At 43.2% G+C, this 20,692-nt stretch overlaps 1 protein-coding gene across 2 annotated transcripts in view; it reads left to right on the top strand.

Annotated features, from left to right (window-relative positions):
• Window positions 1-20,692, top strand: part of LOC149310611 (spermatogenesis-associated protein 7 homolog) — a 103,733-nt gene that overhangs the window by 8,201 nt on the left and 74,840 nt on the right. For both annotated transcript variants that reach the window (XM_089528324.1, XM_089528323.1), the window contains exon 2: window positions 12,432-12,506. In XM_089528324.1, coding sequence (XP_089384450.1) covers window positions 12,432-12,506 — 75 coding nt within the window. The remainder of the gene's footprint in view (window positions 1-12,431; window positions 12,507-20,692) is intronic.

Raw genomic sequence — 20,692 nt, 5'->3', positions numbered from 1 at the left:
CTTCTCAGTGGCTGCTCCTAGGCTCTGGAACTTTCTCCCAAGAAAGGCTGAGATGGCCCTCCCTCTGCAAAGTCTTTCCTACTTAATCAGACCTTCAACCTTCAATCGACTGAAGATGCTATATGGGTGTGCTGACAATAATACCTAACTAAGTGCTTTTAATTCATAGTTGTTTAAAACAGATTCATAGAATGATAGAGCTGAAAGAGACCACAAGGGCTATCCAGTCCAACCCCTGCCATGCAGGAAGACACAATCAAAGCACTCCTGACAAATGGACATCCAGTATCTGCTTAAAAATATCCAAAGAAGGAGACTCCATCACTCTCCAAGCCAACATGTTCCACTTCCAAACAGCTCTTATTGTCAGGAAAATATTCCTAATGTTTAGGTGGAATCTATTTTCCTGTGGTTCAAATCCATTAACCTTCTTTTAGGCAAGCTAAACATATCTTGCTCCTTAACCTGTCATCATTGGGAATGGCTTTCAGACATTTTACTATTTTGGTAACCCTCTTCTGGACAGTTCCAGCTTATCAATTCCCCACTCAGCCATAAAACCCACTGGGTGGCCTTGGACAAGTTGAATGTTCTCATCCTCAGAGGAAGGCAATGGAGAAAACCTTCTGAACAAATCTTGTCAAGAAAACCCCATGATAGGTTCATCTTAAGGTCCACCATAAGTCAGAAATGGCTTGAACACACAACAACAACAACAATCTCGTCTTGGTTTAGCAATTTTGTTTTAACTTTCATTGTAAGCTACCTTGAGTCCCATTTTGGAAGGAAAATGGGGTATAAATCAAATAAAAAACAGCATCTTTTCTCAACTGTTTTCTAACCTATCACACAAAGCCACACCTGTGACTTTGAGTCTGGTGAGCAATCCCTTTGCCTCCTGCTTTTAAAAAGCATTGCCTTTACAGTACAGTGGTCTCTTGGGTATTAATAATATAAAAGGAAAGCTTTTTAACTTTCCAGTACACTGTGTGATATTTGTGTGCCCAGAGCTTATTAGCATAATACTGGAATGGCAATCCTTTGATTGTAATTCTCACCTTCATGCACTGAAATTGAGGGAGAAAATAATTAGAGGAAACCTCAGGTGTTAATAGTGGAGAGCACACAATGATGACTGCTGAGCAAGCAGCACAACTAATCCTTGGTTCCTTATTGACATACAATGGGGGCTGGCAATTAACAGGCCCTCGGACCTGATTCATTGCCATCTTGCATTCCAGCTGCCTTCCCAGCCTCCTATGCCTTGTAAATGTCACTGCTCTTTCCCTGTCCCTAACAAAATATCCTAGGACAGCTCAAATGGCTAAAGTCTTATAAAACAACAGCCCTAAATGATTGCCGCCTGAGGCAAGCCAAGGTGCCTAGTATCTAAGACTGTTTGGCACAAGTTATTTTGATATGTGAAGCACAAAACTCCCACAGACAGTTCTCTCCATACCTGGCAATAAAAATATAGTACAGTAGGAGTAATGTCATATTAGACCATTAACAGCCATTCATGATATCTCAAATCTGCCACTTGAACCAATTGCTTCTCTCTACCTAATGGCAAAGTTGGCTGTAGTTAGTATACTTTGAAGTGGCATTTGACAATTAGAGTTGCCAGGATGAAACCCTTTAACGGTTGTGGAGTAAAAGGAATTTCAGCAGATGTTGCTTGTCACACAACTAGATAGCAAGCAACACTTTCTGAAATTCTCTCTGCTCACAACCGTTAAGTGAACAATTGTCCTTTCCAGTTTTGACTTCCGACAACATCCATTTCAGGGGGACTATACTGGGAATGGGGAATGCTGTGGTTTTTCATAGGCATTTTTCCACTTTGCGAAGAATTGTATTGCAGACTGTGAAAGCAGCAATTTTCTAGTATTGCCATCTTGTGAGCCTCAGGTGAGTTCTATATCTTTAATGGACACCTATGAAAAATAATCTTATTTTCCATTTCCCTGCCATGACCTCCATACCCACCAGAATTTTACAGATGAAAACTGGGACACATGTGGGCCAGCATTATTAGAGTGTGATCAAGAGGATAAAAAGAAGAACAGACAATAAGGGAGAGCATGCAAGCTAGGAAAGGCTGAAGCATGAGTCTACAGCATGCTTTTCGTTGAAGTGTACTGAAAAGGCCAAGATTCTGCCCCTCCTCTCCTCCCCCCTGCCAACATAACTGAGTGCAAACTACTTCTGCTCTTTGAACTCAGTTTTCAGCAACTGCAGTAAGCTGAGGAGTTTTACAAGTTTTAGAAATAGTAGTTTTAAAAGCAAATGAAAAAGCAGTATAAATGTAGTATAATTTCCTCCCAAACTAGGAAAACTGGAGGATATGAACATCGCAACCATTTTGAATAGCAGGGAGTAAAGTGGAGCACAATTATTAAACATTTAAGAAATGAGCCTGTTTTAAAAAGTGGGGAACCTGTGACCTCCTCTCAGAGGTTATTGAACCAACTTCCAACCATTCTTAACCATGGTGGCTAGGCTTAGATGGATGTTTGAGGCTGCATCCACACTGCAGCCTCAAACATCTGCTTTAACTGAATGCTATGGAATTCTGGTATTTGCAATTTTGTGAGATGTTTAGCCTTTTCCAGAGGGCTATGGTGCTGCAATAAATTACAGTTCCCAGAATTCCATAGCATTGAGCCACAACAGTTAAAGCCATGTCAACTTGGATTATTTCTGTAGCGCAGATACAGCCTGAGTCTAACAACATCTCTTATGGGTTAGGTTCTCCCCTCCAGAGCTGTATTTATTTATTTATTTATTTATTTATTTATTTTCCCTGGATTTATATTCTGCCTTTCTCCCACAATAGGATTCAAGGTGGGTTACAATATATTAAAAAGAGCTGAAACACTGATTACAAAAGTTAAAAAATAGTAAAATACTAGCAGCATTAAAACATAGTGTAAAAACAGCATAGCTAAAACACAGTTAAAACAGAACTGCCCCAGCTAGTATGGGCAATGTTAAGAGATTATAGGAGCAATTGTCCAAACAACAACAAAAAACTAGGGGTTGGTAGAGAGAAGGTTTAAATCATGCTATGTTTTTGCCTTGACGAAATTTAAATGAAGGCTGTTGGGAGGTGTGCTGGGTGTGTGTGTGTTTTGTTTTGTTTTGTTTGCACTGAATTTGTGGGCTGATAATGGTAATACGACAGGCAGCTTGGCTCTGATTTATTGCTGGTCTATTTTTAAACTGCTAGCCATCCATTAATTGGTTAATCAGTTCAATTAAGCAATACATGTTTCTGGCTTTTAAAGCAGAAATATATCCAAATTCCACTCAGTCTTTAAATCACAACACAAAGTGCCTTTGAGATATGGTGATCTTCTTGGAGAGGAAAGAGATGGCCAAAGGGAAATTGCTCAAAACTTTGCCAAAAAAAAAAAAGGTCAAGCAACAACCGTGATATGCATCAAGTGAAATTTAGAAGCAAGGAATTTTCTGTAAGATTAATTTTGCTGGCAGGCAGGTTTATACAGCATAGAAATGGTTGACTCTTGGACTAACAATATTTTATTTTATTTATAATATTTATACCCCGCTCCTCAGCCAAAAGGCTATCAGAGTGGCTTACATTGTTTTAAATTAGACATTTCCCTGCCCTGACCATTGCCCCTCAGGCTTACGGTCTAAAAAGACAAGACACAAAAGGAGAAGGGAATGGAAGTGGGAAAGGGGGAAAGTCCAGCAAACCTTCTCTCTCTCTCTCTCTGAGGCCTGGTCCAAGGCAGATGGACTGGAGGCGACTGAAAGGCCCTCATTTTTTTATTTTTTTTATTAATTTTTATTTCTTTTTTCAAATCACATTCCTCTTCTGAGGAATGAACTCCAGTTAATATTTTGTTTTGTTTTAACAGAGGCAGACTGGAGCAGAAGCAGCAGACCTTTGTTCTTTTGACTCGCTGTCCTTAATAAAAATGGCTGCCGCACCTTAAGTTGCAGCTTTGCCTCTTCTTTTAAAAAGTGAAGCACAATAAATAAATTGTTTAGACAAATTTCCCCAAAGGAGTGACTGAAACATCCAACTAGGGGATGATGGGGCAGACAGGGAAGACCCTCTATAACCCTCTCTGATCTCTTCAGTCTGAGTGGATCATGGAGGAAGGAGAGGAGGAGGAGGAGGCAGTTGATAGCTCCAGAAGTTCATATTTAAGAATGTTTGGCTGAATTTTGGTGTCTTTTTGAGACAGGTAAAATTTAGTCAAGGAGGGTAAAGACACGAGAGCAGGTGTGGTGTAGTGCTGGACTAGGACTCAGGGAGACAAGGTTTTGAATTCTTGTTTAGTCATGGATGATCGTACTAATTTTTTGTGTGTTGATTGTTGTGACTCTGGGAAAATCCTGCTCCTACCAAGGATTTGGAGTATAGTAGCAAAGCCACTCCATCTAGCCAGGGGTGTCCTATCTAAGACCTGAATCTTAACCTCAGTTCAGACTTTTGTTGTGTACAGAAAGAACCAAGGACTAAACACATCTCTTTACCCATCATGCTGACACACTAATACTATATTGGTAACATATTCTAAAACATGGGTGGGAAAATTGGGACATGTGAAAAATATATAGCTGCCCATGCCTGCATTTATTTACTTAATATCCTGCTTTAGTCCTAGTTCAATACTCTAAAACAGATTAAAACAGAGTACAGCTAAATTTAATCATAGTAGCAACCCCCCGCCAAAACTCAGTTTGGTCCAAAGTGAAACATTAAATTAAAAACCTTGGCCCAAATTTAACTTCCTATTTGAAGAAAAGGCCTCTTCTGGGCCTAAAACAATGCTGGGAATGGGGAGGGAAAACATGCCAAAAATTTTCTCCTAGACTGCTCAAGAGTGCAGGGAACATTTTCACTTTTTTTAAAAAAAAGAAAGAAACACCAATAATATGTGGGCGGTCTGTGTGCCACTCTCTAAGATTCTGAGGGAGTATATGTGGTCCTGGAAACCTCTACACCCCTACATTAATCCATACTGCATGCTGTCTTATTATTTCTCCTTATTCTGATTTGAACCAAGAGTTAAGAATTTTATTTGACATTATTTTTTGCTAATGGAAAAAAAGCTGAACTGCTTTGTTTCTGCAGTGCTTTGCTGTCATAGGCCCTAAAAATCATCTTTTGATTTCACTGGAAAAGGTATTTCATTCTGCTCCTTTGTGCCACCTATAATGAGGCCCACAGCATGCAGGCATATTTAAGAGGTGCTTTGACCATGACAAAAGCAATCAGTTCCTCTAGTTCTGCCATCATGTGGAGTTTAAATACTGATGAATGGACTACCTGGGGTGTTCCATCCTACCTAAAGCTGGTGTTCTTCAGGTGGGGCAGACAAAAGTGTATATTTTTATTATACCAAAGAGATGTAAAATCTTATTCCTACTCAAACAGAAAGAAAAGAAGAAATTGGAACCAAGATGGATTGAGAAGGCACTTGACAAACCTCTTAATCACAGCGGGTAGGTAGGACAGCATAGGCTTCAACATTTCACAGATAAAAACTGGGACATGTGTGATCAAGCAACATCAGAGTTTGGTCAAGATGGCAAACATTATTAATGGGGAAGAATACACAAGTGATGCTGCAGAAGTCTGCTTTTGCCTGAGCCTACTGAAACAAACAAACGGGTCCTAGAACAGATCAAGTCTGAAATCTCCCTGGGAGCCAACATGATAAAGTTGAGGTTGTTGTGCTTTGATCATGTCATGAGAAGAAAAGACACATAATGCTAGGAAAGATGGAGGGATGTAGAAAGAGAGGAAGGTCTTATGCTAAATGGATAGACTCTTGGAAAATGAGAGGAGTTTGCAGGCATGAATTTACAGGCCCTAAGCAGAGCAGTGGAAGATAGGGAGTCTTGGAGATGTATCATCCACAGATTCGCCATGGGTTGGGATCAACTCAAGGATACTTAACAACAACACACTGAGAAGGGTATGAGTCTGTCCACTCCTGTCTACCACCACCACCCAAATTAATTGAGTGGACATTACTTTTGTACCTTGAACTCAGAGCCTGTACAGACTGACACTTTGAAATTTATCGCACGGCCCCTAAAACGGGCCCAGTGCGTTATAAACGTGTGCGCATGGAATGGGATGGGGCCCAGAACCCCATTTTATCGCACGCTGTAACACCACCTTTGCCACCGGGCATTCCAGTTGCATTCCCATTCCGTCCCAGAGGGCGCCATTTCTAGGAACTGTTTCTAAGCATCCCCAGAAATGGCGCCCTCTGGAACGGAACGGGAATGCAACCGGAACGCCCGGCAGCAAAGGCAGTGTTCCAGCATGCGATAAAATGGGGTTTTTGGCCCCATCCCATTCCGTGCGCGTGCGCAAACACGTTTAGAACACACTGGGCCCGTTTTAGGGCCAGTGCAATAAATTCCTTTGTGTCGGCCTGCAGGCGAACTAGGGCTAAACTAGGACTGAGCGTTCACACGCTCTGATCTTTAGTTCTGCAGCCCAGGTGCCATCTTGGCACATGCCTGTACACACACAGCATGCCATGATGACATCCCTCAGGTGCAGAGTCCAAACGGTGCTATGCAGAAGGGGCATCATCATGGCAAACGAGCATGGCAATGGCACCCCTTCAGGGATGCAAAAAACCCTGTCCAGAAGCAGGTTCTTTTTGGTCCCTCCACAGTCCGTGACATCTTGTAGCCACAGCCTCTTTCTGGGGCAAAAACAGGTGGCATTTAGCTGCCCATCTGCACAGCCACTCAGTTTGCAGCAGCTGATGTCAGCCAAGGGGAAAGAGGAAAAATGAAAGGAAGGGATAATTTAAGAGCAGTTGGAAAATAATGAGATGACAGAGGATTAATCAAGACTGCCCCCCCCCCCCATAGAGACAGTTGGAGGGTATGGGGCACTGTTATGTTCAACATTCAACAACAGAGGTGGCCTACAGCCCCTGACTTAACTTTTTACTGTTATACATTGTTGAGGACCTGTACCACAGTAGATCTTGAGATAGTGTTCTTAATTAGCCTGCTCCTCTTCTTCATACATTCAAGTTAATCCTAACTTGAATAGAGCTCAGGAGATGTTTGAACTGAAGTTAGAGAGACTGAAGGAGATGTTGAAAATCTGTAAAACCAATATGGGTGAAACTTTCCAGCTTTTCCTTCTTTCCTAGGCAGTTGCTAATGTTGCTTTACAGCTATCATTTGCTTTCTTTAAAACCTGGTACATATGATCCTTTAAGTGAATGTCTTTGTTATTCTGGTCTCATACTGGAGCATCAGCATCATTGCCATCATGCTCCAGAAAAGTACACTGTGTGTCTTATAACTTTCCATTAGCGCATCTACTGTCTGTTTTCACTTTCTTAGTGTGTTCCATTATTTTATGGATATTAGACACCCATTTCTGGAAAATAATTTTCTCTTGTGTTTTTAAGTGTAAAATCATCCTCCCAGTGCAAAACTGTCCCTGAAATATAACTGAAAGAAGCAGAAACTAGATGAAAAGATAACAATAATGCACACTTCTCATTGTACTTGAAGAAGAGCAACCAGACATTTCCAAGGATGGAACCACTTCTGAGACAAGCATAAAGGAACTGATGATACTTATCAAGTACTGTAGACATCAAGTCTCCTCTTAGAGAAGATCTCATTCAAAAGTACAAAATCTTCTGTCCTTGATGAGTATGAGAACTTGCTTTATGATCCCTCCAGAAACAGTTCCATCCCAGTTTTACACTACATTCCATTTACTATAGTTTCATAATTTGTAATCAAAAGTAAGAAACTATAGTATCTTAACTGTGGCATAAAATAATTTTGTAACATTTTCCACTTAGCATTTCCATCCCTCACAATTCATGAAAGCACGACATTAACAATGGTGAATATTTTTTGGTAACTGAAGTTCCAAAATCAAGTTGCATTACAGGAAAATGTCACTCCTTTATAGTCCATATATAACTCTTCTTTAAAAAAGAAAAAGAAAGAAAGAAAAAGAAAAGAGGAGGGGGCAGTCTGTGTAATGGCACAAACCTCCTATAGACCAGACTGTGCACTATCTGACTCTCCAGATCAGGTGATAACCTTATGTATCACAAACCAATGAAACATGTTCATCAGATTGGGCACTTATCAATTCAAGCAATGTTTTAGGTGGTAGGATAAAGTTGCTGTTTTTTTCCTATCTATAGGGAATGAAAATAAAGTCAAGGGTAAAGATCCAGCACTATATGTGCAGGTCATAATCCTCCACATATGCAGGTTTGCACCTGTCTTCCACCTGCAACTCTGGTAGTTCTCAAGGAGGTGCTGCTGAGGCTGACTAGGGAGATGAAGGGTAGAGGCAACTCAGGCCACCCAAAAAGTGGTCTGCTCAGGTATGAGGGGAAGAAAATGAGGTTGTCCTCCATGGTTGATGGTTGATATATGGGCATGTAAGGTTCCTAAGTCAGAAACAACTTGAAGGGACAAAAAACAACAATAACAAAACCATGAGTTATATGTGTGTATGTTACTAGCCAGATTCCAGCCATTATTAAATTATATAACGGGCTAGTATACTATGCATCCTCAAAATTGTTAGAGAGGAAAGATAGTTTTGTAGAGGAAGCGCTAGCTTCATATAAGACTTTTTCTAGGTCACAGATCCACTTGAATGGCAATCCTCATAATTTCTTGCCACTGCCTATGCTGATGAGCCTTATGGAAACTGGAACTCAGTATCTAGAGGGCCATATGTTCAAGGCCCAAGTGCTGCATGATGGAGTGAGCTCCCATCATTAGTCCCAGCTTCTGCCAACCTAGCAGTTCAAATGCATGTAAAACTGAAAGTAGATAAATAGATATCACTTTGGTGGGAAGGTAACAGCATTCTGTGCAGTCATGCTGGCCACATGATCACAGAGTTGTCTTTGACAATGCTGGCTCTACGGTTTAGTAATGGAAATGAGCACCACCCCCTACAGTCAAAGGAGATTTTCACATCAGCTGAGAAGCACTGGTAAAACATTGCTGGATCCATTTCCATTCAGAGGAAATTCCCTCTCCTGGAATGATTCCAGGAGAGAGAGCTGATGATTCCCTAGTGATGAGGAAGGGGGTCAGGCTTTCACACATTCGTGCTTTCTCAAGGATCCAGCAACATTTTACCAGTGCTTCTCAGCTGGTGTGAAAATCTTCAGACACAACTTGAGAACCCTGTCAAAGGGGAAACCTTTACATTTTGTATGTTCCCCAAACCTATCATGGTACAAAATCAACATGAGGGGAAGGGTCTGGAGGCTATAATGTAGTTGATAAGGCAATATTATACAGTTAATTATTTGAATTTAAATCAAATATGCCATGTTAAAGTCTGTTGCAACTGCTGGTAACTAAGCAAAATAATATGAAAAGCATAACAAAAAGATGACAAGGTTTGTAAATTCAGTCCATTTATCAGAAGTTTCTCCCTTCACTTAACAGTGTCAATATTTTAGTCAAGCAACTTGCCTGCTTTACAAATTTATTGCTGTACTTCACAGGTAAAATTGTTGTTCCCTTGCTGGGAGCTAGTTAAATTGCTTGGGTCCTCACAGCAATGTCATTTTTTATTATTATTTCTGTTTTCAGTCTGGTCTTACTTAGGCAATCACTCGCTGAACTTTTCAGCTAAGCTTGGCTGACTCAGCACCAAACAAAGGACCGTACATCCAGCATAACCAAATAAATCACAATGGTCCTCTCATTTTCCAAGACATTGGGGAGGAGAAATATTAACAGTCTTCCTGGATTTATAAATTAATAGATGCTCCAGAAAGTAGCCCTTCATATAAAACACAATTTTCAAAATGGAGCTTATTTCTCCAGTATAATTTGTCAGCATGAAAAGGCTGTGAAACACACCGCAGTGAATACAATCTCTTGTCCGTCACCTAATTATAGCCCAGACCTGCACTCATATGTTCTGAAAATTGCTGCCCACATGCCTTGGGATCTGATTTGTGATCAGTGAATTTGACTGCCCCTTTAAAAAAAAAGCCTTAATTCTTTGAGGGATGAATTGATTCCTCAAGAAAATATCTTCCAGCTTTATTACCATAACTATAGCTACTCTATAAAAGACATTCCTCTATGTGAAGAGCTTTATACATGGCCTTCTTCACATTAGCTAGCTAGACCAGCTAGTAGCTTCCATATCAGTGGAGCAGCAAAGCTGCTCCAAGCTTTAAAGGAGCTGCCCAAGGTGCTGAACACAAACTGCAAAATAGTTTGAGCACTTTGGATAGTGTTATCCAAAATGTTGAGGTCCCGGAAGGGCACCCACAATTGACTTCAATGAAGGAATGGATTTAGCTCAATAGGAAGCAGCAACTTAAAAGCTGGGATTTCAGCCTATGTATATGAGTTCCAAACCCAGAAGTCCTGACAGCAGATTCCAAATTAGTTTATTTATACCAGCGAGGGAAATCTACTTTCACACAAAGGCACTCACTCACTCATGCACACAAGAGCTAATGGTATCAAAGGTGATAGCTGATAATAATTTCAGAAGGTTTTAACAGATACATTAGCAGATTCAGGCATGGTGCTCCGATTGGGGGTACAATGGATGATTCTGGCTCAGCATGCATCAGGGACCTTGTGCCAAGGAGTCAAGGAGAAAATGGACAGGGTGTCTGTCTGTGTTCAGCCAAGACTGAATTGGGGCTTCCCCAAACAGGCATATTTATAGGGAGAAAAAGGTCCTGAAGCATTCTCTGAAGATGCCAGGCACAGATGCTGGCAAAACATCAGGAATAAACTATTTGAAAACATGGCCACATAGCCTGAAAATCCTACAAAAAACTAGCAGTTCCTCAGGAGTTGAAAGGATTGTTCCAGGAGGAAGAATGTCCATAGGTTTGGGGGAAATAGCAGGGCAATCAACACAAAAAGGCATCATCTCTAGAAGGAAGAGTCCTTTGATTCCCAACCTTTTGGCAAGTTCCTGGTGCATTGCCCTCCATCACACAATTGTTTGAAGGGATTATGCAGATTCCAGCCTCACAGGACCAATCCTGTCTACGTGTGCTAGTGCTTCCAAGACAAGTCTGCCAAATCTCCTTATTTGGTTGGGCCATTGCCCTCTCATTCGGGCACCTGCAGTTGCTACATAACCAAACATCCCTTTGGATATTAAGTTGATATCAAAGTTTTACTGGGATGAAGGTACCTGGTATGAGTAAGTCACTTTATTTTTGCATGTGATAAACTCCTATATTGTTCTTGTGTGCTTCCAAATCATTTCTGATTTATGCTGAACCTAAGGCAAATCTATAATAAGGTTTTCTGTGGCTGAGGGTGGGTGACTCGCCCAGGGTCACCCGGTGGGTTTTTATGGCCAAGTGGGGAATTGAACCCTGATCTCCAGAGAAGTAGTCCAGTGCTCAAACCAATATATCACATTGGCTTTATCAACCTTAAAACAGAACTGCACAACATTAAAACCCAGCCCTAATTAGTTTATAAAAGCCTGTTGTTTTGATTTACATTGAAAGGAGAGCAGGGGTGAGACCATCCTGGCCTCTCTAAGGAGTTCATTCCAAAGACTTATGCCACATTTCAGAAATTGATTTTCACCAATTTCCACTGAACTGTCTTTATTATTATTCAGGAGTTAGAATCAAAATGCTAAAGTGCTTTAGCAATATTTCACTAATTAAAATTAGGATCATTTTATTTAGGTGCAAACATTCCTTTTACCATCACTTGATCTCTGTCAAATCTGTATCCTAGAAACAATAGCTTTATTTACTGGTGGCAGCCATCTAAGATAGACAGCCAAGTAGAGATCCATTTCCTTTCAGAAAAATATTGAGTTCATTTAAAATAACCTGGAAGTAGGAATGAAAAGCCCTTGACAATCCCTGGAGTTCCCAGGAAATAGTTTGGGATGAACATCATGTGAATCACCAAAATAAAATGTGTTTGTTCAGGAAGAAAATCTTAGACTACCAGATACTTGAAGCTATTTGAAATGCTGTTCCACAAAACAATTAAACAAATCACATGGAGAGCTTTGGGTGCCATAAAATATTTTTGAGGGGACATACTGGCCTGCAGACTACACGCTTGCCACTCCTGATATGGGGAGAGGTACCCATGTATATATTTTGGCTTTCTTATCTAGATACTTAGAATCTCAGCCTTCTGCACAGAACATGGCCTGAATCTTACCAGTTGGTGTCAAGTGAAGAATAGATTGTTGACTGGTGAGTCAACACATAGGTAAACCTCACTGATTCTGTGGTTCTGCCTTTGTTGGGACTAGCCATTGGATTTAGGCCCACATCCACTGGGTGGTACTGTTTTCTTGAATGCTATTCAGGATCTGACCAAAAGTTATCACAATAGTAAATATTAATATTTTCTACTCATGTCTGCCTTTTTTTTCTTCCCCACTCAAGCGTTGCAGATAGCCATGATTCCCAAGTATTCCTTGATGGGACCTTTCAGAGGGCACATGAGTATCAAAAGTAGCCGTAAGTATTAAAATAGCATAAATAAACAAATATCTTCACAAGGGCAATGCATTCTACTTGTATTTCTTAAATACAGGAGAAATGTGTGCAAGGACTACAGAAATGCTGGTGTAATTTGCCTAACTTGGGATACTTATGAGGGCTCTGAATATTTATAATCTTTGGCCAGTAAAGTTTCCATTCAACTTTTTTTGAACACACACACACACCAGGTTTTTCAAAGGTTTGGTGATAATATTTTTAAAGAGATGGTTTGCAATTCTCATAGCTTCTGGGGGACATACTTTATTATACAAGTGAAAACTAGATAAATAATGGCATTGTACAAACAGGCAAGTGAAAGTTACAGGAAGCTGTAAAGCAGGGATGGACAACCAGAAAAGAGTTAGGTGCCACATTAGCCCCTCAAGACACCTTGGAGGACTGCGGCCTCCTCCCGGGGTGTCGGAGGTGCGCATCTGCGCACCGCACCGGGAGTGCCGCCCACGGACTGAAGGGCCACCGTTGCGGGACTCTTTTTTAGGCTGCTTTGGCACTTTGCGGCAGCCGGGAGCGGGCCCTTTAAAGACTCCTGGGGGGAAGACAGGGAGAGTGCTCGTCAGGTGAGAGCGGCGAGCTTAAAAGCCGGATGCCCGGACCTTCCTGCCACGCCCCCTCCGCCTCCTCACCGGACTCCGCAGCCAGAGCCGCGCCTCTGCCGGGCGGCCTCCTCCCGGGGTGTCGGAGGTGCGCATCTGCGCACCGCCCCGGGAGTGCCGCCCACGGACTGAAGGGCCACCGTTGCGGGACTCCGCAGTTGCGCAGCTGCGCAGTTTTTGCTGGGCTTGGGAGGTTGTGGGTTAGCCTAGAGCAGAGGATGCCTGTGGTGGCTAACCTCTGCTCTTTAAATTGCTGGTGTAGGGTGGGGGGGAGGTCATGGATGCGGGGGATGCATGGGCTGGGGAGGAAGGGGATAACATCACCTTGAGCGGAGCTCCTATTGAGGTTGTGTGGGGCAGGGGGAGGTATGGCGGTGGGAGGAGGGACTTGCGTTCCAGGGGAAGGCGAGATCGATGCCTCATATCTATCTCCCCTTCCTGTCCCTCTCCCAACCCAAGGGACCTGAGGGTCACTCCAACCATGCCACAAACCCTGTTGCTGCTCCTGTGCAACACCAGATCGATCAACAACAAGACCCACATCCTCCACGATCTGCTGGAGGACCGAAGTTGCGATCTGGCTTGCATTACCGAGACCTGGCTTGGGCCTGAAGGGGATGCTGTGTGGGCTCAGGCCCTGCCTGCCGGGTTCTCGGTGAAGGACCAGCCCAGGTTAGGTGGGCAGGGGGGGTGTGGCCTTGATACATAGGAACACCGTGTCCCTCACCAGGAACCACATCCGACAGACGTCCTATATCGAGTGTATTTACCTGACCCTAAAGGCGAGGGACAGTCTAGGGATTCTGTTGGTGTATCGGCCACCCCGTGCGCTAACGGACTCCCTTAATGAGCTGACACAGCTGGTCGCTGAACTGATGCTGGAGACGCCCAGGCTACTTGTCCTGGGCGACTTCAACATCTCCCTCACGGCCAGCTATGTTCCACCCAGTGCAGCTCGCGAATTCATGGATACCATGGCGGCCATGGGCCTGTCCCAGCGGATTCTGGGTCCTACGCATTGTGCGGGTAATACTCTCGATTTGATCTTCTGTTCTGATGCGGAAAATCCGTGGGTGGAAATATCTAATATTTCCCCCCTGCTATGGACGGATCACTTCCTGGTTGAGGCGAAAATCAAGGTCTCTACCCAGATCCCTCCCGGGGGTGGTGGACCCATTAGGATGGTCCACCCTCGAAGGCTAATGGAACCCAAAAGGTTCCAGGAAGCCCTAGAGGGATCCATGGTTGGAAGTGACGGCGACTCTGTTGATGCCCTGACTGGTATCTGGAATACCGGTCTCTCGAGGGCTATATACAGTATCGCTCCCAAGCGCCCTCTCAGACCCGCTCCCAAACGTAAGCCCTGGTATACGGAAGATCTCTGGGCAAGGAAGCGGGAGCTGCGACGGCTAGAGTACCGTTGGCGGAAACACCTTCGCTTAGACGACAAGACTCTCCTAGCCCAATTGTTAGAGGACTACGGAGAGGCGATACGAGCAGCAAAGAATTCGTTCTATGGTGCTCGTATCGCGTCCACGGAGTCGCGTCCAGCAGAGTTGTTCAGGGTAGTCAGGGAGCTAACTCAGCTCCCTCCTGCCCTGAACCAGATCCTTGAACCTTCTAAGGCCTGCTGTGACCAATTTAACAACTTCTTCGCGGATAAAACTTCTCGGATAAGCGAAGGTCTTAACGCCGACATTCAGGCAGAACCTAGAGTAGAGGTATCCAGGGCCTCCGTGGACTTTATTAAACTGGATCGGTTTGAGTTGGTAAGTACCGATGATGTGGACAAGATCCTCGGAAGTGTTCGGAAGACAACCTGCTCTCTCGATCCCTGTCCCTCGTGGCTAGCAGCCCAGGGGGGACCGGCTGTAACTTTATTGTTACGCCGGATTATTAATACATCTTTGAGGGAAGGGCAATTTCCATCCGATCTTAAATTGGCCATTGTAAAACCTTTATTAAAAAAGCCCTCCCTCGCCCCCATGGTATATAACAATTATCGGCCAGTTTCACTGCTGCCATTTTTGGGGAAGGTGATCGAGAGGGCGGTTGCAATCCAGCTTCAGGCGGTCTTGGATGAAACGGATTATCTGGACCCATTTCAAACTGGCTTTCGGGCGGGTTACGGGGTTGAGACGGCCATGGTCGCCTTGGTCGATGATCTCCGTCTGGGCATCGACAGGGGAAGCGTGTCCCTGTTGGTGCTCTTGGACATCTCAGCGGCTTTCGACACCATAGACCATGGTATCCTTCTGGGACGCCTGGTAGAGGTGGGAATCGGGGGCACTGCGCTCCAGTGGTTCCGGTCCTACCTCTCCGGGAGGTCCCAGATGGTGCAGCTGGGAGACGTGTGCTCCGATGAGAGGGCCCTTAAAACTGGGGTCCCTCAAGGAGCCATTCTGTCTCCCATGCTATTTAACATTTACATGAAACCGCTGGGAGAGATCATCCGGAGACATGGGGCGCGGGGTTATCAGTACGCTGATGACACCCAAATAATCTTCTCTATGTCTCCGACTGATGCAGTGACTGAGGATGGTGTCTCTCCTCTCGTGGCCGGTCTGGAGTCAGTAATGGGCTGGATGAGGGAAAACTGACTCAAGCTGAATCCAGAGAAAACGGAGGTACTCGTGATAGGTTCCCCTGGTCCAGGAATGGCGGTGGTTCCACCTGTCCTGAATGGGGTCACGCTCTCTGTGAAGGACTCCGTGCGCAGTCTGGGGGTGCTTCTTAACTCGTCCCTTCGCCTGACTGCTCAGGTGAATGCGACGGTCAAGAGCACCTGTCATCAGCTTCGGCTTATTCGCCAGCTGTGCCCATAGGGACCTTGAAACTGTGGTACACGCCCTGGTAACCTCGAGACTGGATTTCTGCAATGTACTCTACATGGGGCAACCCTTATACCAAACCCGGAAGCTTCAAATGGTGCAGAACATGGCAGCCAGGCTGGTCACTGGTACATCCAGGGCCAGCCATATAACACCGGTATTAAAAGATCTCCATTGGCTGCCCATCCGCTTCCGGGCGCAATATAAGGTGTTGGTGATGACCTATAAAGCCCTAAATGGCTTGGGCCCAGGATACCTGAAGGACCGCCTCTCCCCATACATTCCGCCCCGCACCCTCAGAACATCTGGGCAGCAACTACTTAGGGTTCCCGGGGCGAGGTTTGTCTCCACTACCAGGAGGACATTTTCCATCGCCGCCCCGGCCCTTTGGAACACGCTGCCCATAGAGCTCCGCTCAGCTACCTCCCTAGCCCAATTTAGACGGGACTTAAAGACCTTCCTGTTTGGGATTGCATTCCCTGAATAAGGTCCTATAGGCCTCCTTCCGCCGCACTGGCAACGGGACTGGCTAACCTGGGGCCTTTTGTTTTTATGTTTCATGTATTTACTGTATGATTTTAATGTTTATTGTTTATTGTATTTTAATTGCTGTAAACCGCCCTGATCTGATGGAAGGGCGGTATATAAATAAAATTTTTATTATTTATTATTATTTATTGACTCCCTTAGTTCAGAAATTCAGGCTTCAGTAGTAAAATCCATAAAACTCTTATTTAGTAACCAGAGTTTTATACCAGAAACATATTTGGTCAGAACTAAACAGCAAGCATTAGCAGCACATAATCAAAATACATACAATTTCAAATCATTGACGGACTATTTTCTCATTCGTTAAAAAGCAAAACAACCTTATTCCTCTCATTTCCCATAACCTCCCTGCTTATTTCTTCTGCTTGCATCCCCAGGAAAATAACCTTGGGTAGTTTCCAGTCAAGCACAATTCCTTTCTCTCTGTTTTTTCAGCACAGAGGAATGTGATTAACAATTCCTCACAGTCAACACCTCACTGCATGTCCCATCATTACTCCTCAGTTTGGCATAAGACATTAAACCCAGATACATCTCACAATTCTGTAGTAATACTTAAACCCATACTGGGCAAGATGCATGATGTAGCTCCTGACAGCTGCACACACCCTGCAAAACAACACAACCTTTTGCTCCAAACTACCCTCTAGGAAACCAAGGGTGCATTTTCAATATGTTTGGGGGGCTTTCCTGGATCTTTTTAGGAAAATGGAAATGCCCTCCACACCCCTAGAAGGCTTTTGGATGGCATTTTGGAGCAAAGACATTTGTAAAATATATATATATATGTTTGTGCCTCTCCAAGGACCATCTGGCAGGCACAAAAATAGCCCTACACTTTCCCCACCCCTTATTTAAAGCAAGAGTTTGGACTCTAGTATTTAGAGGCTGTTCAGAAATAAATTCCTGATTATTACATTCTTGGTAAAATGTTACTTAGATTTGATATCCTGATCAGGCAACATTCCAAAAATGCCTATAAAATAGAAATGGTTTACAAAAAGTGAGGGGGACAGTGCACTTTATTGCTTCTAGAGTTTAATTTCAAGGTGGAAATTAATGTCTGTATATGTCCATATATCTGAGCATACACATATGAGCAGCTATATAGAGGAATGAATCACATATATCCTTTAACCACCAGTATAAATATGCTCAAGGTGGACTGCAACAAGATAAGACAGTAATTCAATCCCTAAAAATCAATGCCAAAATGACAATAATAGCTAAAACCACAGTTCAGTCATTGAAAAAAGAGAAAGCTAAAACATTCACAAATACAGTGAATTAAAAAATACTAAAAGAATTGAAAAGTGAGGAGAATAATAAAAGGTTTTTGCCTGGCTTCTGAAAGATACTGCATGATCCCTTCTAAGGAAAGCATTACAGGATCAAGATATCACCATTATAGAGACCCTCTTCTCCCTTAGTACTACCCATCATATCTTAGGTGGTGACAGTGGTAATAAGAGAACATCTGTTGGTGATCTTAGTGACTGGGTGAACTGTTGTGAAAGAAGGCAGTGCAACGAATGCCACGCGGTAAGTGAGCCCTAGGCTTTATGGGGCTTTAAAGGTAGGCTCCAGCACCTTCATTTGAGTTTAGAAGTGAACTGGGAGTCAGGTTTAGTCCTGGCAAGATCTCACTAACTGGCCCTTCTCAGCAATCTTCCAACTTCGTTCTGAATAATCTGTTTCCTGAGCTATCTTCAAGAGCAGCCCCATGCACCATATGCTGCAGTAGCCTAGTATCAAGACTTCAAGGGCATGGACATACAATGCTTTTAACAGTCTTTGTCCAGCATACATAAAAGCCTACATGAACATTATGATAAACCAAGTACACATTCTTGAGCAGTTCATCTCTGCATCAAGTTAGAACATTCGTCTTCAGTTTGATTTTCAGTGTTGATTCTCAACTTTGGATTCTTCTTTCTCACATGATTTGTGACAGCAGCCCAAGTCTACGCAGCTTCTAAAAGCAGTGTTCATGCCTGCTTTGGACATATAGAGATAGAAAAGAATAGTGATGGAATGAGATGGGAAAGCTATAGGTCTAATAAATTAATGGTTTAATTAAAGTATGCTGAGACTTCTGGGTTCTCACACTGATAACTTCTGTAAAATAAAAATTAGGGGGAAATACTGATGATTCATTAATACCACCGCACTTGGCATTATGATCTTCCACTATCCAAACGTAGAGTCTCTGCATGGCGACCAGACTATGTCACCATGCAGAGAAAATCAGTTTTAATGCCCATCCAGTGACATTCATTCAATCCAGGTTGACCCATGCAAACCTTCAACCTCTTGCAACTTTTCCCCATCTTGGGGGGGGGGGGTCAAAATATGCTGGTTGTACACAGCTTTAACATTGGCCTGAAACAGATGGGCCAGAAAACACGGTTTCTGGCTGCATTCAGGGCATAGCATTTAGATGATGCACACCCCAAACATGGAGGGAAACCGCACTAGACCTTTGTCTTTCCCAAAGTACCAGACCAAAAAGGAGTGGCTAAATTCTGCTCCTTTTGCCAGCCTGGTTCAAAACTGCAGCAGCAATCTCGATTGTGGCCAGGCATGTGTGGTTTTCACAGCTCAGGTGCAAATCGTGCGGGCACGGCCGCAGATCGCGTTTTTTGGCCCATCTGTTTTGGGCCATTGTGACTTCCATTAAATTTCAAAAATTAATTTTACTGAGATGAAATTAACTGGTGGATTATATCCAATGTAGTAAACTCACTACAAAAATTAAAACCATTCTAAATTAATTCTAAAACTCAAATAAAATAAAATACCAAAAATGTGAACATAAATCAGCCATAATGGGGGGAGGGGCGTGTCTGGTGTAGTCTACTAATTCTAAGTAGCTCTGTGCACCCTTATGACAATGTCGGGGAGAGTGACTGAATTAGATCCTTCATTATTCACTTGGGAGGTAAAAATAGGCATATTAACTTAAATAGGAGTCAGTATGTAAAAAGCAGGAGGAGGAGGATGCAGCAGCTAACAAGACAGGAGGGAGGATACTGATATTGACTGATGCTTTTTCTGTCCCTGCTCTGCCCAGGGAAGAGGAGGAGTATGTGGAGGAGGCTGTAGGGAAATGCCAGAGACTCCACATGCCCATTGCTGCCAGCAGCTGGATCTGCTGTATAGAGTTCTCCCCTTCCATCTTCTGCTCTGCAGCCCCTACTGCAGCTTCTCAGTATCTATTCTGGCTGTGGTTTTCTGCCGAGCTGCAGCAGAAAACAATGGTAGCACTATCTTATGCCACCAAATTTCAACAGCAGCTTGCCTTTATTTTAGTTTATCTTGGGGGGCTCCAAAATAGGGGTAGGAGGGCTGCATGTTGCTCACATGTACTATACACCTTTAAAGGTAAAGGTTTCCCCTTTGATAAGGTTGTCAAGTCATTTCCAACTGTATGGGGTGGTGTTCATCTCCATTACTAAGTCAAAGAGCCAGCATTGTCAAAAACAACTCTGTGGTGATGTGGCCAGCATGATTGCACAGAACTCTGTTACCTTCCCACTGAAGTGGTACTTATTTATCTACTTGCACTTTTACATGCTTTCAAACTGCTAGGTTGGCAGAATAATAATAATAATAATAATAATAATAATAATAATAATAATTTTATTTATGTTTCTCCGCCTCTCCCAGTTGGATCGAAGCAGGGTTACAGATGAAATAAAATCACAGTGTATAAATTAAAATTCTCTGACTCAATTATTAACATTAAAATCCAGCATGTTAACTACTAATTACAAGCAACAATACAATACTCAGTATAATATAATGGGGAAATAAAGCAGCATCTCATTCAAGGGGCATGTCAGTCATTATTTTACATCGTATCTGGGTATGCTTGGCGAAATAGTTCAGTTTTAACTGCTTTCCTGAATATCTCCAATGAGGATGCCGAATGGATGTCCTCAGGAAGGCTATTCCACAGTCTCAGAGTCCTTATTGAAATGGCTCTTTGTGAAGTGGAAGCATATTTGGGGTTCATCATTTCCAATAAATTCTTACCCAATGTTCTAAGGGTGCGGGGCGGATTGTATGGGGAGAGACGGTCCTGTAAGTAACTCAGACCCAAGCCATATAGGGCTTTATAGGTCATAACCAACACCTTGTATTGTGCCCGGAAGCTAATAGGGAG

This window comes from Sceloporus occidentalis, unplaced genomic scaffold (assembly GCF_023333645.1).
Source record: "Sceloporus occidentalis isolate IW3139 unplaced genomic scaffold, rSceOcc1.0.p SCAF_6, whole genome shotgun sequence".
NCBI lineage: Eukaryota > Metazoa > Chordata > Lepidosauria > Squamata > Phrynosomatidae > Sceloporus > Sceloporus occidentalis.
This window is presented reverse-complemented; position numbering and strand designations above follow the sequence as displayed.